Source organism: Pelodiscus sinensis, chromosome 1, assembly GCF_052426305.1.
Source record: "Pelodiscus sinensis isolate ZL-2025 chromosome 1, ASM5242630v1, whole genome shotgun sequence".
NCBI classification, from domain to species: Eukaryota; Metazoa; Chordata; order Testudines; family Trionychidae; genus Pelodiscus; species Pelodiscus sinensis.
The window spans coordinates 86,922,149-86,940,831 of record NC_143052.1 but is presented as its reverse complement, the minus strand read 5'-3'; the positions used below and the strand labels follow the sequence as shown (position 1 = coordinate 86,940,831).

At 41.3% G+C, this 18,683-nt stretch overlaps 1 protein-coding gene across 3 annotated transcripts in view; it reads right to left on the bottom strand.

Moving 5' to 3' along the window:
• ANO4 (anoctamin 4) overlaps nucleotides 1-18,683 on the bottom strand; it is a 324,825-nt gene that overhangs the window by 23,816 nt on the left and 282,326 nt on the right. For all 3 annotated transcript variants that reach the window (XM_075934238.2, XM_075934244.2, XM_075934250.2), the window contains 6 exons: nucleotides 14,197-14,233; nucleotides 12,585-12,696; nucleotides 11,485-11,542; nucleotides 10,216-10,313; nucleotides 7,052-7,194; nucleotides 3,906-4,058 (listed from right to left, as the gene is read on the bottom strand). In XM_075934238.2, the coding sequence (XP_075790353.2) occupies nucleotides 3,906-4,058; nucleotides 7,052-7,194; nucleotides 10,216-10,313; nucleotides 11,485-11,542; nucleotides 12,585-12,696; nucleotides 14,197-14,233 (601 nt within the window). The remainder of the gene's footprint in view (nucleotides 1-3,905; nucleotides 4,059-7,051; nucleotides 7,195-10,215; nucleotides 10,314-11,484; nucleotides 11,543-12,584; nucleotides 12,697-14,196; nucleotides 14,234-18,683) is intronic.

Genomic DNA, 18,683 nt, shown 5'->3' with positions numbered 1-18,683 from the left:
GAATCACTGTACCCAAGTCGTTCTTATTCAGGAAGGGTCGCAGCTGGCAGATCAGCCAAAGCTGCCCAAAAGCACTCCTGGCACTAGAGTGAGGTCTTCCAACTGGAGACTAGGCAAAATGCCATCACAACAAATGAGCATGATGATAGCCAGCCAAGACACCATGTTCATTCATCATACTTGGATGGTAAGAGCATGAATCTTAGCCAAGACCATTGACATAGCTGTTCTTTTTGAGTTTCCATGCCTATTACGGAAGAAAGGTGAATTGCTTACATAGGCGCCAACTTCCTCTCTATCCAGAGGGTAATAGACACCTTGCCTGCTGCAGGACTGACAACAGGACATTGGCTTTCCCCAAGCCTCCACCTCATCCCCTTCCCTCCTCTTTCCACTCCCTGCTCCTGCTCCAATCCACCCTTTCCCTAAGGTCCCATCCCTGTCTTCCCTCTTCTCACCCTTGCTCCTTCCCCTCCCTCCCAGCACTTCCTGCATATTGTGGAATAGCTGTTTACACAGTGTGCAGGAGATGCTTGGAGGAAGGGAAAGGACCAAAGGCACTGGGGGGGGGGGGGAGGAGAAGAGAGGGAGCTGACTGCCAGTGGGTGATAAGTTGGTGCCCATTTTTGCTTATCCATCTCTAAAATACTTTTAAGAAGCAGCAAAGCACTCCTACATTGCAAGTTATTTTTAATCTTCTAGAATTGTTTGAAGCTTCATTACTAGAGCTGTGCACATAGTGAAAATCATTAGGAGAACTTCCAAGGAACTTAATAAAGCAAGACTGAAGGTTTCATCATGTTTTTAAAAACGTTTGATCCATTATATTGCAAAAGAAGTGTCTCATCTTTGGGCAGGAGTCCTCATTAAGCTAATTAATACATTATGTGTATGAAAGTTGACCAAGGCTATAAAGTTGGTACAAGAAAGAGGTGGAACAATTTCATTCAGTCCCATTGTTGCTGTTAAGCTGACAGATGGGAATCAAAGAAGAGAAGTGTATAATGTAAGGAGCTGACCTGTGCTTAACACTTATGACTGGTATTTGCTACACCATTTTTTAACTTAGTGATTTTGCATAAAAATCAATAAGTATTTTTAAAAATTAAGGCCATTTAAAAATACTTATTTTATTTAGAAAACATGATTTATTCTATTCCACATTACTCCCCTTATTATGGCAGTATCTGAATGTCTGCTAGAACTGCCTTGGGGTGATCTATCTAACATTAGACATGTCTAGAAAGCCAGGGCTTTTTCTCTGCAGAGAAATCTGACTTTTCTGCAAAAAATTGAAAACATAACATTTCTGCTGGAAATGCTTGGCTTAAAACCAAACACTTCAATTCAGATATGGTGATGACATGTCTCATGGAAGTAGGGTTGCTAGATGGTTTAACCAAAAATACTGAACACCCCGCCCCCCCCCCTCAAAAAAAACACTGGGAAAAAAATTCTGTTGAGAAAAAAAAGGGGGGGAGACCTAAAGTTGTTGGGAAAAAAAAAAGGACCCCAACAGCAGTTAAGAAAAAAAAATCAGCATGGCCCCTTTAAGAAAAGGCTTTTTTGCGAGAGATCATTTTGTTTTTCTGCTCCAGCCACAAGACAAGCCCCTGCGGAACCAAATAAGCGGGGGGCAGGGACGTCTGGGGGCCCCAGTGGGAATCCAGGGGCTGGGCCTGGTTGCTAAGTGTGTCATAGGGTTGCCAGGTGTCTGGTATTTTCGCGGCTTGGCAGGGGAAAAAAAATCCGAAAATACCGGACATTTTAGGTGTCTGGTATTTTCTGAATTTTTTTACTGGACAGAAGGTGACAATACCGGACTGTCCGAGTCAATACCGGACACCTGGCAACCCTACATGGAAGTAGCACTTTTGGTGCTTATGCACCTATTCTCTATGGGATAGGACCTTTGGCTGGACTACATCACCCATGATGTTACAGAGTATCATGGGAAATGTAGTTTGGCTAGGGAACAGAGCTTGAAGCAGCCAGCGGCAGATTTAGGGCAGGGCGAGCGGGGCGGCTGCCCCGGGTCCCGCGCTTCCCGAGGCCCCGCGCATGTGCCTTGGCACCACGGCGCATGCGCTGTGTCAAAGGGGGGGCCCCCCCACGAAATTTTGCTGCCTGGGGCCCCGCGGCACTGCCCTGGGCCCCGCGGCACTCTCATCCGCCCCTGGAAGCAGCCAAACCACAACTACAATGAAGCACTGTCATGCATTTCTTAAACAAAATGTTTTGGTTTTTTGTTTGAAAATTCTTGATTTCAGGAGAAAATGAAAACTAAGGTTTTTGAGTGTTCATTTTTTTTCCTTGAAAAATTGAAATTTGCCAAGTAAAAAGATAGTTAAATTTTTCATGAAAAGTTAGTAAAAAATCCATTTTTCTGGGGTCTCAAAACAGTTTTGATTGAAAAATTTCAACCAGTTTTAACCACAAGCTGTTCAATGTGGTTTGGGCTCTCATCCTCACCACAGAGGGAGAACTGTGTCTGCAATGTAGTGTTCTGGGTTATAGTTTGTGGTGCTTTGTTTTGACTACCATGCCTGGTAGTATGTACAGCATTGCCCCAGGCCCCATAACCTCCTAGGGATGGTCTTGCTGGTGACAGAGTCCTTTGCACAGTCACTTAGAAGAGGTATCACAATTTTTCACACTGAAGATTGAATGCTTAAATAGCCAGAATCCCATACCTTTACCCATGCTGAGTTACATATTACCCTGCTAGCAATCCCACTGAAGCCAACTGCTCACAGAGAAAACAAAGCAAAGCACATGAGCACATGTAAATATTTTATAGAACTGGGACTGGAGAAAGGTGGTATTCACTGTGATTAAGGGGATCAGAATCTGATCCTAAATGGATGTTTCCATCTTCTTAAATCATTCTTCAAATTACATTTTAAAATTATAAACACAATTAAATTATAAAATAGTGAAAAGGTTATTTTTAATTATTTCATTGTTACTTTTTATTATTACCAGCCAGCTAGGCTGTGTCTAGACTGCAGGGTTTTTTCGAAAAAAGTAGCCCTTTTTTCGAAAAAACTTCACCTGCATCTAGACTACAGCTGCGTTCTTTTGAAATTAAATCAAAAGAACTCGGCTTTTCTTTCGACGGCGGTACTCCTCATTTCACGAGGAAGAATGTCTTTTTTCGAAAGTGCTCTTTCGAAAAAAGGCGTGCTTGAATGCAAACAGGGCTTTTTCGAAAGAGAGCATCCAGATTGCCTGGGTGCTCTCTTTCGAAAAAGCGGCTTGCTTTTTTGAAAGTACTGCTTGCAGTCTAGACGCTCTTTTTCGAAAGAGGCTTTTTCGAAAGTATCTTTCGAAAAAGCCTCTTTCGAAAAAGGCTTGCAATCTAGACGCAGCCCTAGAGATTACCCCTCTGAGGAGATAGAACCCAGTAAGTAGAGTTGCCCCTTTTTTAGTCAGCTGTTTAGTTTTCTCAACCAGTCAAAGGTAAACCTACTTTTGGCCGAGTGACTAGAAAATGTGCAAAGCTTCTCAGAGATGGAAATTACTTCAATTTGCATAATTGAAAATGTCTTTAATTTACTTTATATTCAAAAAAATAAGCACGAGATACTAAGAAAGTGCATCCACCAAAGGAAAACCCAGCAGAGAGCACAGAACACTTAGTTTAAAAATCTGGACTGATAATTCATGCACCCAGTCATTAAAACCTATTTTCCAATTTGGATTAGTAGGTAACAAAAATAAACTTACATTGAATATTTACAGCTTTTTTTTAGGAGCCAAAATTGTGTATTATTTTATATAAAGAGGAAGAGGTTAGGAATCAAAGCTTAAGCCAGTAAAGATTTGTAACTTTAATTTAAAATAATTGATTTCATCAAGTGATCAATGCTCTGTCTTTAAAAAGACACACATAAACAGCTCACCTATATCTTTGGCTCTTGAGGCTAATGGCCTCCTCCACTGTGTGACAAATTTGTATGCATCAAGCCGGATTTCTATAATATTGTTAAGTAAGGCCAGCAGTGGTGCCAGTGGAAAAGCTGCCACAAAGATGGTTGTAAATCCAAACTGAAGAACTAGGAGAGGAAATAAAAGGTTAGTGTTTTCAATATTCACTTTCAAGATCTTATCCAAAATGGTAGGCTATTGAGATGTCAAATAGCTAGTAAACTTGCTCCTTATGAAGTACCGTATTATCACTATATACTAGTGCAGTGTTTTTCAAACAAGGGGTTACAACCCAGTACTGGGTCGTGGAATGTCAGGCACTGGGTCTTGTTGCAGTTGAATGATCAGGTGACCAGTGGGGGAGCTAAGGCAGCCACCTGCCTCTCCTGACACCTCAGACTCTGCTGCGCCCCAGAAGCTGCCAGCAGCAGGCCCAGCTCCTAGGTTGAAGGAGGGAGAGCACTGCCCCTGCTCTGAGCACTAGTTCCACACTCCCATTGGCTGGGAACCTGCTACTGATTGCTTCTGGGGTGCAGCATGGTCTGCTGAGGCAGGCAGCCTACCTTAGCACTCCCGCTGCACCACTGACCAGAAGCTGTTCAAGGTAAATTCCTCCTGCCACAGCTCTGACCCTACCCCAAAGCCAGAGCCCCCTCCTACATCCCAAAGCTTTCATCCTCAGCCTCACCCCGGAGCCCACACTCTAGTCAAATTATGTTGGGTCACGGGCATCAACAATTTTCTCAACTGGGGTCATGAAAAAAAAAAGGTTGAAAAAAATCACTGTCCTAGTGGCACCAATGTGTCTATTCTTTTCCCAAAAGGTCAGCACCAGGGTGAGAGAACAAATGCTGGAATTTCCTGAGAGCTTAGACACCCAATCTGTTCTATACGGTGGCAGATGTGGCCTTTAGAACCCTCCCTCCCCCCCCACACCAGCTGAGTGTTTCTGCCAAATAAGAAAGCACCCAAGATGGAGCAAAGAAGGCTGTGCTTCTCCAATACAGAGAAAAGAGAAGACAAGGAGTGGAGAGCAATGGGGCCAACAGCCACCACAAGCCCCAGGACAAGGTATGTGTGCGCGGGGAGGGAAGGGCTGTCTCCATGCTCCTGGAAGGGGCAGGGCCAAGGGCAGAAGAGGGCAGGGCCAAGGGCAATTAGTTCTTAGTGCCACCCAGAGTGCAGTGCAACCTCCCTGAGTCTTCAGAGCCGTGTGAAGGTGCACTTCAGCAGCAATTCAAAGGGGCCAGGGGCAGCTGGGAGCTCTGGACCCCTTTGACTCTCCAGGCCCTGAGGCAACTGCCCCCTTTGCTGCCCCCCAACCTGTTGGTGGGCCTGGTGGAGGGAAACAGAAAAGGCTGGACAGAAAAGAAAATCAGGAGTTTGTCTACTGAGCAGATGAGGAAAGTCATGGAGGAGCAAACAGATGCTGAAATCTTTAATATTGCTGTAGAGTTAACAGATGCATGCCCAGCCATCCCTACAGCACATTCAGAACACTTTTACATGTCTCCCTCCCCTCCCCCTTTTGCCAAACTCTGCCCACACAACTCCTTTAGCTTTCTGGGAATCCTCAGTTTCCCCTTCACTCCATCCCCGTGGACAACTTTCAAAATGATAGCTGGGCACACACATAGCTATGTAAGTCTGCCTTTCCCTGGGACTTCCTTTGCCACCAAGTGTCTCTCTGTGTGTTGTTTCTTGTTTAATAAAAGCAAAGCTTTGCAACAGTAACTCATCTGTTTGTTTGTTTCCTACAGATTCAGATAGCAGACACTACCAGTATATGCACAGGCAGTTTAATCATTTGCTTCCTGGAATGTAAGGCCATAGAGATCACGATCGCTTCCTAGGCAAAACTAGACATAATGTAACATTGCAACACCAACTCACAGAGATACACATTGCTGGTTTTCATTTGCAGTGTTGCCTCAGCACCTCTCTGATTCAAACTGCCTACCTTTGGGCCCCTCGCTTAGCCTTGATATCTGGCTGCTGAAAATTGGCAGCCAAGTGGTCTGCCTCAACTTCCCATCTTGAGAAAACCTTGCATCTTTAGCTTCACAAATATTAAGTACCATAAAACACACAGCTATGACCACGGGAATATTATCTTCACTGAAGTCTAACATGCCCCAAACACGTTGCCAGCACACCTTTCATCTGCCAAAGACACATTCCACTGTCATCTGGCACCTACTCAGCCTGTTGTTGAAATGCTCCTTATTGCAGTGTGGTTTTCTGTGTAAGGTTTCAAGAGTCCCAGCTGTCAGGGGTATGCTGGGTCTTCTGGGATCACTATGGGCATTTCAGTGTCCCACCCCACTGTAATCTTCTATTCTGGAAACCAAGTCCCTGCTTGTAGCTTTCTATACAGGCTGTGTTTCTGGAGACGTGTGTGTTATGCACCTTCCTCCACTACCCCGGGTTGATGTAAATGAAATGCCCAGGATGACACAAGTGCCTGCAAAAGGTGGTCTAATACCAAAATTGGAATAGGTGTGCCAGCTACCGCCCCTCCAGAGTTAGAGAAACCCATTTCTGCACAACTGCATGCTATTTCATGCACGTTTCCCAGAGGCACAGGCCTTTGTAGCACAATGTGATTTACTGCCCTGCACACTGGCATTGAGACAGTCCAAACAATTGATTTCCCGACTCCAAATTGATCTGCAACCAATCAGTACCAGTCTCAAGTCACCAGCAACCACACAGCAATTGCCACACGCTTCACTACAAATAGGGCAGATTTTATCAGAGTTCAGTGGAATTATCTGTGTAAGAAAAATGATATAAGAAACCATGTAGTGTAGGGAGAAAAAATTTTGAGGCTGAAATTTAGGGAATATACCTCTGCTCATGAAAACAACTTATCAGGTAAAAACGTTTCACAAATAGGAGCTTGCTACATCACATTAGAAATATTGCCCTGATTTGGTTCTTAACAATTCACTCCTATTCCTCACCTAACTTTTAATAATGGAAATCGTTCTGCAATCTCTAGTTTCATACAACAGTACTCTAAAGTTTTTAATTTTAACAGTTCAGACCTCTGGTCTTAAAAAAAAGGTAACAACATTAAAATCAAGCATAAAAAAGTAAAGTCAGAACATTTTCATACTCATTTCTAGGTATTCATCAAAGAGTCCATAAGCATTCATAGGCTGAAGATTGTAGTCCTTTTCCCACTGTGGGAAGCTTGCTTTTCTCTGTGTACCATGTTCCTGTCGTAATTTCCTCCTGGTCCACCAGTTCTGAATTAACCTGCATATTTCAAATAAAGTGCAAACACTCATGCATTTGTTATTCAGCATTTTAGACAAGTGTGCATGTATAAACTGCAAGAGGAAGAATCTTACTACAGGTTGGACCTCCCTGGTCCAGCACCATTGGGATCTGACTGGTCCAGGATGAGGGATTTTGCTAGACCAGGGGAGGTCATTCTGCTTCCCCCTGACACTGCCCCTCCAGCATGCTTGGCTGTCAGCCTCCCAGCTGGCTCCCCACTACCTCTGGCCCCTCTGTGCACAGGACCCATGGCCCCACCATGGCAACCTTGCCACCGGACAGTCCCACTGCTGGGATTCTAGCCCTGTGGGGAAGCTGCTGCTGGGGTCCAGCTCTGCTGGGCAGCCCCTGCTGCCTTCTGGCCTTGATGAGTTGTGCCACTGGGCAGCAGCTCCGCTCCTGGCTCCGCTGCCAGGCAGCCCTGTGATTGGGCTTCTGGTTCTGTGGGCCAGCCCCATTGCCTCCTAGTCCTGCTGGGCAGCTGCAAGACTCCCAGCCCTTGCCCCACTGCTGCTGCCTCCCAGTCCCACAGGGCATTTTCGCCGCCACAAGGCAGCCCCACTGTAGGGCTTCCAGCCACAAGCCCTCCACTGGGACTTTGGTCCTGGAACATTCATGGTCCTGCCAGACCACAGATCTTGCCGGACCAGAGAGTCTGATATTATTGGCTACTACTTGCCAGTTAGCAACACAGAGATGTGCGATTCTGAAGACTCCTTTCTCTGTGCCATTCTCTGAGGGTTAGCTGTGTTGGAGGGCTGAGTGGCAAGCTTAGTTTGATTACTTATTAGTCATGAGAAAGAGACTGGGCTGGACTAGACAATGTATTTTGTAAACTGAATGTATCAGTGTGTGGGAGAGCTTGATATTAGTAACAGATGTGGCTGGTAGCACAGAACATTCTCCTTTATTTTCTCTAAGATGGGGGAAAAGTTCCTGAACTGTGCTTCAGATATAGATGTTCTTAACTAAGAAAAGACCATTTCTTATTGAACTTCCTTCCTATTCCCAGCCTAGAATAGCAAATACCTTGAGTCAATCAGAGCTAAGAAGGGAGATGGACGGTTCTCTCTGAATGGAAATGTGATGCACTGAAGCATCACTTGAGCTCCATGCATTGGCCTTACATGTGTGTGTCAAAGCCTATAACCAATACAGCATAGACTGGTTCTCATCCAGCCCCTAGAATTCTGCAGCATGTCAGTGTCACTCTCTGGTGTCTGGCTCCCACAACTGATTTTTTAAAGCTCTCTGGGCATTTTCATAGCAGACATTTCAAAACTCAAGTTAACGTCGCACACCTCAGGTGAGACATGACAGGCTTCTTTTAGGATCCCACTATAAAACTCATATAGAAACAGGAGTCTTTGGACGAGGCCCTGACTCTTTCAGATTCCTACAGAGGCTCTGGGGAGCACATGGTTGGAGGGGGAGCTCTATGGCAGGCTGGTCTAACTTTTCTCATTGCTGACCGCCCCTTGGGGAAGCTTCCACCACCATTGGTCCTAGTACAACGCAATGGCTGCACTGACCAGGGACTACACAGACAGTAGCTGGCCCCTGTACAAAGGCATAATGAAGGTATATTATAAAGGATCCTCCCTGAATCCATTGGACACCCAAGCACATTGCAGTGTTAGCTAGAAGATTAGAAACCTCCTAGCGAGGCTGTTTGGCAGAAAAAGGAGAGGTTCCTGCCTGCTGAGGATTCACAGGCTAAGGGTAGGGAGTCTGAGTGCCTCTGTCCCTGGTACCAGATGCGGTGCAAACTCCTCATTCAGCTTCAGCTTTGTGCTGGAACTCTATAGTGGAGTCCCCATCTTTGTGTGAAACAGACATTACTTCTATTAAATCTCCCATGCTTTACACTGATCTTTTCCTAGCTCCCGTTTAGCTCTTCTTTAATCTCCCTCTCTGCTTTTCATTAGCTTTCAACGTGCTCATTAATGTCTGGCAGAAAGCTGGAACTAGACCGTCAAAAACTGACAGAAGAGGCAAAGCAGCAACAATTTTGCTGCTGCTTTTTCTAATGAATTCCTCAAACTGGAACAGCATGTGACTGCTACAGCATCATGGCATGCTGAGGAGGAGAGACCTGTGAAACAGAAGGAGAGTAGAGCATACTCAACACCTTGCTTGCCTAGCAGGTAGTGATTGGGGCAATTTACTCAAAAGTTTATAACTGTTCAGCAAGAGCTAAAGCAGCTTAACAGAACTGCTGTGATGTGGATACTATAGCTCTGGAGCCTGAAATCTCCTTTCCATGACACTGGCTCTGCTGTGGGTTCTGCAGCAAGGCAAACTGATGTGAACATTGGCCCTCTGCAAGGGTACAAAAATTTACAGTGCTAATTTTTCTTTTACTTGCTCATTTCCCAACTGTGGCTCTCCACTCCATTGATCTGTGTTCCTAATTGCCAATAGCAATCGCCGATAGCAATCCATTAAATATTAATTCCATGAATTGTTAAATGAAATAACAGCAGTCCCTTTTAGCTAGAACAAAGCCTCAAGTTAGTATGTACATTGTCAGTAAATGTGGCCAGGTCAGTAAATGTGCCTGCACATTTTTGACTGCCTACCAGCAGTGCACTTTTTCTGGCTCATACCTTTTAGGTGTCCTATGTCACCCAGCAAGGAGAAATTGAATTAGAACTGATGGGTATAGACTAAAAAGCATGAGTCTAACATATCAGTGTAGTGAAGAGCAGTATGGTACAGAAACTTTTTTTTTTTAAATGGGAAAATACCACAACTTCTGGAAATGAAATATTTTCTAATAAAATATTATTTATATTTGTGTGATTTCATTTCGATAGACTTTGTCTTATGAAAATATCACCATGCATCTGAAAATCTCAGCAGAGTTATCCACTGTGTCTCAGTGTGACACTATAATTACTGTGGTGGTTTTCTCCCATTTAAGAAAATCTGAAGGCAATAAAGAAAATAGTATTTTCTGTTTTCTCTATAAACAAAGGCAGTAGATTTACTTACGGGTAGCCCAGCTCCATGAAATTATTCCAGGTCTGCTTTAGCACCATTATAATACCCATTTGCATACAGAGATCAATAAGGCATCCGCTAGGGTGGCACTGCAGAGTAAAGGAAAAATGAGTGTCTTAAAAAATAATTCTGACTCGTTTAATCCTTTCAGATTTGCAGAAATCAACATATAGCAATTCATAAAACTTTTAAAGAAGCTTTTGTTTTTGCTATTTTAATGTAAGCCCAAAGGAGTACATAAATAAAATCACTAGAACTTTAAATCCACTCTCTAGCATCCTGCCATGGCCAGAAACAGATGCTTAGGATGAAGGCAACTCAGTCTTCACGATAAAAGCAGCTGGTCCACTGTGTAATTCTGCACAGATCTGATGGAAAGCTTATTAACAGAGCCCTGCAAAACTGCAATAACTGTGGGTATCTGCATCCACAGAAGTGGATGCAAATGTCCATGGCTCACTTTTGCAGATACAAATGTGAATATAAAATTTTGTAACTCTGCAGGGCTCTACTTACTAAAGAGAATAGGAGTCTTTCTATGGACTTCAATAGTAGGCTTTGGATCAGGCAGAATGGGGAGAAATTTTTTGCTGACACCTAAGGCAATTAGTTTTTGCCTAAAAAGCAGTATTTCTGTGTGTGCATATATAATGATAATACAACACCATATTATTATTATTTAGTATTTGATTTAATGAAGCCTTGCATTCCTTAAAGTTATGAGTTCCAGAAATAGGTTTAGGAAATAGGTTTAAAACCAGTTCTCTGGAATTGGGGGAATCAAAACTGAATCAAGGACAAAATCATGTGACTTCGGTAACCAAATATTAACACTGGACACTCATTCATTCACAGGCTGACAATTGTTCATTTACAATATCCATCAGTTACTTTTGAATTCTGAATATAATTATAAAAATGAGACTGGCTATTGGGTGAATTGCAAAGTGAGTCCTCCTCACGTGTAACTGTTACATTCTCTAATCCCTGATTACTATTCTACCAGCTCTACTGGGAAGCTTGCTCAGTTTTTTTATTTAGTTTTACATGGATTTTGTTTTCTTTAAAATTTGAGGCTGCAGGTCAGCAATGCAACAAGTAGACCATGTCAGTTTGTGATACAGTCCCTCAGTGATACATTCAACATAATCTAAGCCAGGGGCCAGAGTCTGCCCTTGCTCATATCCTGCGCCAGCCATGGACTTCAATCAGATTGTATTGGATTTTCCCCTGAAAGCTTAAGAGTTACAGAATACTCACCTCTTCCAGTCTCCACCTGTTTATCAGCCTCAAGTAGGCACCAGGGTGTCCAGTAAATCTTCAACATAAGAACAAACATCAGCTATTTCTTACTTATTTATTACTGATCAGAATCTTAAAGAAAAGCTCAACATTTGCCCAAACAGGATTGATTTAAATATCAAAGATGTAATTATGTAGAATGATTTGAAGGATTTCTAATATAATGTATATTAAGAACTAAGCAAATTTTCATCTGTGCTTTAGCTAAATGATTCATTCTAGTACTTGATATTCCATTCTCTGATGTTCAGCAGATAAGGAGAGCATAATGTCAAGACTAAGTAAAACTGTCAAGAGAATTTTATTTCTAAGCTCTGTTATGAACTATTTCAGTATGTGCTATTACTGGCTGGAAAGAGTTCATGAAATGCAAATGCCTACTCCACTTCCTTTTGACATAATGAAAAATTTGGTGTGACAGTTTCTGCAAATCCAGTGAAAACACAAGTTTTCACCAACAGTGCATATTTTTCACAATTATACTGTGTGTGATGCACTCATAAGATTTGCTCAGATATCTCAATTCCAACAATTCATACTAAAAGGTAATTCAAATCTGCTGATTTGATTTCTGCAGGGGGAAAATAGGAACAGATATAAGGTTTTTCTTATTTTCTGCAGAAAAAGCAAATTCCATTGCTTATAATAACTATGAATTTGCTGCAAACTGGCCAAAGTATACATCATGTAAAGCAAAAATGACTTAGATTTCAGGGACTAGAGACGAAATATCAAAACGTTAAGTTCTTCTCTTATCAGTACAAATTACACATATAAAAAGCAAAGTGATTTGTAAATGTCTTATCAGCAGAAAACATCAGTTCTCTGAAGTGGAATTTTTAGGACTTAGCATTAAGGAAATGTCTGAGAATGGGAACTGCATATTCCATTTCTAACTTTTTAGAAGGAAAATCTAAATTTAACCTTTTCTCCTAAATTTAACCTGGACTTCACAATTATGATCATATGGGCCCATTCTGAAGGGCAAACATGATTAATATAATTTTTTCTTTGCTCTCTATCCCAAGCACAAACAGTGAGCAGAAACCAATTCTTACCTTCCCAAGAAGAATGCTATATAAAAGGTAGAGCTGTTCAGATTAACAAACTGAAAAAGAAACATTTTCAAAGTGAAGCTGTTCTCCCACTCAGACTCAGTCCGAGGCTGCTCTGTGAATAAAGAAAACAGAGTTTGAGAGATTTAATTAGGCCTGGTCTACACTACACCCCCACTGGTCAATCTAAGATGTGCTGCCACACAGCTGAAGTCGATGTACTTAGACCTACTTACCACAATAACTTCCATGTGGTAAGGACAGCGACTGATGCTCTCCCATCAACTCCGCCTACTCTTCTATCCTGGTGGAGTACCAGAGTGGATGGGAGAGCACTCAGCAGATGCAATAAATAGATAGCCAGTGGTTTGATTGCTGCAGCATCAATCCACCATGTAGTGCAAACAAGCCCTGAGATCACTAATCTTACTATATTGAGGGACTGCATGCACTTTTTCCAGGCTGGCAAACTTGCCTGCTGGTCTCAAATGATAACACAACCGCAGAATTTGTATAAAAAATATAATTCACAACAAGATGGCTTGTAAACATCTCCTACAAATCTTATTTGATGTTTTAGAGCTGGCTTTTCAAGATCACAGGAAATTATAAGAATTGATTTGCTAGTTTGCTAGAGATAACATTCCATTTCCTTAATTTGGACACAAAATAGATAACTCCTGCATTCTTCCATGTACTTTAAACTCAGCTTCTCTTCTATTGTTCTCATTTCTGCAGTCTACTACAATTAAGTTAGCAGAATGCACACTAGTATGCAGCATAATATATTCTCAACCTGCAGCAGACTTCACACAACTGAAATAAATGCTTTCTTTGTGGATATTTTTCATTATTTCAACTGCTTTTTCAATGTGCTTTTACTGTGTGGACGTTCTCTTTCAAAAGAAGTTTTTCCGGAAGATCTCTTCTGGAAAAGCTTCTTCCGAAAGAAGCCTGCAATCTAGACGTAGCCTCAGAGTAAGAAGTTCTCCAGTTTGACAGTATTTCAACATTATTTTGAAATAACTACCTGCTGTGTAGATATGGATTAAGTTATTTTGAAATAATATTGCTGTGTAGATAAAAAAAATGCCCTAGATAAAAAAAAATAATAGTTAATACTAAAAATGGAGATTTCCCTTTTCCTCTCCCATCTGCAGCATCTCAGATCAGAGCTTCATATCTATAAATGAAAGCTCAGACAGGAATCAGGCAGGAGGCAGGTGAGAGAGGAGAAGGGAGAGAGAGCAGTTTACTTGTTAATAGGCAACAGTCAGGTTTTAAGGTGGGCCTTGTCATTAAATGTTGCTGTATAGACATTACTGCATATTGATAGATATTTTGAAAAAACTATAAAGACTGTTATAATTATAAACACAGTTATAAATGCAGTGCAATATTTTAAACACATACATTCAATTAACCTAAGCAGCATTTTGCAAATATAATGGGGATACTGATTCAGGGAGAAATCCTGTATCTAGTTAAATCAATAGCAAAACTCCGGCTGGCTTTAACAGAACTAAGATTTCACATTCAATATTTAGTTTGAAGTGGCACTCAAATATAAAAAAAATAAATAAAATATCATCTCAGTTTTACATTTATAACTTACCTAAATTTGTCAGAAGAAGAGCAACTTTTTCATACAACTGTAACAAATAAGAAACCACCTCTGAAAAAATGTGACCAACAAAGTTTACCATCATTAACAATATAGATCTGTTTTGTAGGATGAACAAGAATTACTTACATTTTAAAACAGAGATTCTGGTAATCATTCTTTGGTAAAATTTGTTGGCATTGTGATAACAGTAACATAGTTCTTATGTAGTGCTTTTCACCCATAGAAGTGCTTTACAGAGGAGGAGAGTAATCTTTATCCCCCTGTACCGATGTGGTGCAGAAAGCATATGTAATTTGTCCAAGGTCTGTTATGATGACAGAGTCTACAAATTTACCCTTTACTGTCAATTTAACAAATACTGATAGCAAAAGGGTTGAACGTATGAGAGGCAGACTGAACTGGTCTGTGATATTACTCAAGGACTTGGGTAAGATCATACTTTGTAAACAAGAAAAGTGTGCAACCAAAAATCAGTGAACCAAAATTGGTGGGTCAGAAACTAGGCCTCTTTAGTGAACAAAATGACAAGATATTCTTCCCCTGAACCTTCTTTTGGGGTCGTGAAAAAGACATTCACGGCTACTATGTTGCTGGGTTACTGAAAGAAATAAAGAAAGGGAAGGAGCAAGTATCACCATCATGTCTGCCACCCATTCCGTCTCCTGGGATCTCAGGATTCAGTGTGATACCACCGGACCTTTTTCATCCTAACCCTAAGAGATGTCATGACCTGACCTGAGCAGACCAGAGAGAGATCCTGATGACATCACCTCTCTTTGGCTAAATCCAACACTACCTGGGATGAGATTTTGTCAGACACCCATATCTACTCAGTGTGCTCTTTCCCTTCTTTGGCTATGTCTAGACTACACCTCTCTGTAGACAGAGAGATGTAGATTAGGCACTTTGAAATTGCTAATGAAGCAGGGATTTAAATATCCCACACTTCATTAGCATAAACATGGCTGCCGCTTTTTTTTTTTTTTTTTTTTTTAAATGGAGCTTTTTTGAAAAGAAACAGCTCTAGACAGGGATCTTTCGAAAAATAAACCTTTTTTCGGAAGATCCCATATTCCTCAAAAAATGAGGTTTACAGGATTTTTCGAAAAAGGTTTATTTTTCCAAAGATCCCTGTCTAGACTGCCGTTTTTTCAAAAAAGCTTCGTTTAGAAAAAAAGCAACAGCCATGTTTATGCTAATGAAGCACAGGATTTTTAAATCCCTGATTCATTAGGAATTTCGACATGCTTAATCTACATCTCTCTGTTGACAGAGAGGTGTAGTCTAGACGTACCCTTTAACTTATTTCTTCCTTTCCTACCCCTCCCCTTCTACCTTTGGTCTCATAAGGCTTTGGCTTAGCAAGCCAACACTATATATTTTGCAACACTCCTGTGAGCCGGTGACTAGTAATATAGCTAAATGCAATGCCCTAAACAGCCCACATGGACATGAGATTGTAGGTCTTGAAGTGGTGTACAAAACTGTGCCCTGTGCCTGTGTTTTCCCAACACTGAAGCTGCAAGTGAGAGTTAACACCAGAAACATTTTCTACCATTGTTTTCATTTTTCCCCCTGTGTGTGTTTTTCCCATTTGCCTTCTAGGAAACGTGATCCGCAACAGTAACAACAGCTCCAGAGCCTCCAGCCATCTCAACTACCTTCTTCTTTCCCCAGAAGGACCGCTACTCAACTAGCTGCTACTCAACGAACTAACAGTTTGTCAAACAAGTTTTATTTTTCTTCCTTCTAAAGACTCCCTACAGCTAAAGGAAAGAAGGGGTGTTGTTACAATCACAGTTTCACTTAGCACTTTAAATTTCAAAAACTTCTAATAACGGCTTTTCCTTCTTTTACCATATGCTTAGTAAAAGGATTTTAATGGTACATTTCATAGAATCATAGAATCATAGGACTGGAAGGGACCTCGAGAGGTCATCGAGTCCAGCCTCCTGCCCTCAAGGCAGGAACAAGCTCCGTCTACACCATCCCTGACATTTGCCATGGTACTAAGCAGGCAGAAGTCTGTAAACTCCAAACCCCATTTAACACTGTTTAATGTCAGAAAGTAAGAGGGTCTTGGTAATATCTTTGATTCTTTGGGTCCTTTATTCCATCTAAATTAATACGTCACAAACCAGATAATTGGCAGACCCAGGACTAAAACCCAGGTTTCTTCATTCTCAGACCAATGCCATATTCACTGCATCATGGTCTCTCCTACACTTAAGTGAAATCACTAATTTTCCCCTTGAAAGTCTTTACCATTGGAACTGAAAAGTGTGTGGACTTTAATGAAAAATTTAGCACTGTGCTCCATCTGTAAAAAGTCATTTAATTCTGTAAATGCCAGGGAAATTGTGGAAAATTTAACAAGCAAATCAGACCTAATGAAAACAGACTTTGGCTCTCTTTGGGAAAGAGACATCGGAGCTCAAAGAACATTATTTATTAGATCACTGTAACCAAATGTGTTTATTTATAACTACTGGATGTTCTTCTAAATCTTTACTAGCACTTGTCTATGAGAGCAGGATCATGGTTTAAAATTCCTCTCAATGACTCATAACGTATTTAATAGAATAACTTTGACATGAGTTAGTATTTACACAGTGGTGACTATACGTGCACTATGTAAATACACAGTATTTATTTTTATTATAAAATTAAATCACTGTATCCATTTGCTACAAATGGTTATACCCCTTCTAGGAATCTGGGGCCAGATCTTGCAAGGTCTTGAGTGTCCTCAGTTCATGTTGATATTAATGGGAGTCAAAGGGACACAAAATCTCTTTAAAGAGTCACCATCTTTCAGGATTGGGTCCTTAAATTCCAATGTGTGCCCCTCCCAGTTCCTTTTTCTACAATTTATATTACAAACTGCTGCTAAGGTTTAGCGAGTGCTACCCAGGCTACATATTAAACCAGTTGCTTAAGAACTCAAGTAATTTAAAAATTCTATCATAGCTATCAGCAACATTCCTCCTACAGAGCTTTCTGCTTTGTCTGAAATAAACCGTGGTTATTTTAATCCTATTTTTGTTTCAAAGAATATAATTTGAGAAAGTGGTCTCTTGCCAGCTTTAATAGTATCTCCCTATGAAGACAATAATAGCGCTAAATGGTGGTGCAGTTGATACCATGATCCTAGTATGGAGAGTATCTATTTACAGGTCTACAATGACCTGCATGGCTGCATGTGAATATTATGTTTTTTTGTTATTCCTTCTGCACCTGACAGACAGCTTTTGTGATTCTGTTAACGATGCTTGGATCTGTTTTTCTGGAACTGCAGTTCATCACATCAAATCTCAAAGGGTTTCATATAGGATCCTATTTTATTCAGTATTCTGTACTCTTTGGGTGATATTATTGGTATGAACAGGCTTTACTACTCAAGGTGAAGCTAATGATTGCTCTCGGTGCAGAATGCACGATTAACTGGGAGAACGTCAGCTTCAGTGCCATCAAATCTTGTCAGAATGAATAAGTAACTATATTATCCATCCAGTTCTCAAAAGCATCCAACCTAGATGTTGATTGACCCAGAGCGTTCCCTGATGCTTTTTTCAGACAGGTTGTGAAGTAATATTAGAATCTCTGTCTGCAGTCCATGTTATCTTACAGGGATTCCCAGACTGCAATAAACTCCTCTTGTCTCTTCTCACCTCAAGTTCTGGTTTTATTCATTTATCTTGGCTTTCTCCCTGCTATTTTTTCTATTCTCACAGCTTGTGCAGGACTCAACTGTCTGATTGCTCATGGGAGCCAGAATCTGTTAGTATTTTAGATCTTCTCCATCAGTCACCTATTGTAACTCACATTAACTCAGTATGGAAAGCAAAAAGTTAAGTTTGAAACCTCGCCACCTCCTTAAAAGATGTTGCAGATTATGCTTCCTTATACATATGGATCTCATTTCCCCTGGGCCTCACTTTATTGTCCAGTTCACAGACTATTAGTAGCTGTAGGGTTTAAGACATTGTCCTTGCAATACTCAAGGAAATACTCAGAATTGCATTTTCCTTGCAATACTAAAACAGAGCCCTCAAAGCAACTTCTTTATTTTGCATTGGCCTCTATCCCATCCTCCTCCTTCCAATTTCTCAATAAAATCTTCCCTTGCTCTCCCTCAGGAAACACATGGGAAAACAGACATCTTACAGCTTGTTGAAAAGGTCACCAAATGCAGCCTTGAGTGTGCAAAGGAGGAAAAGTGAGTTCCTGGGGTGAGCGTCTCTTACAGCCCCTTTGCTTATAAACCATAGCTGTTAGTCTTACTATCTCACTGACTGCAGATGCTTCATTATCACATATAAGTGAAGTGGTCTCTCAAGTGGGCACATTTATACACATAACGGCTGGAATCAACACCTGATAAGTTACATGGAAACAAACCAAGGAGCCAATGTAGCTCATGGAGCCAAGGAGTAATATGCGTACAGCAAGAAATTCCAGTTACTAAGTGGGAC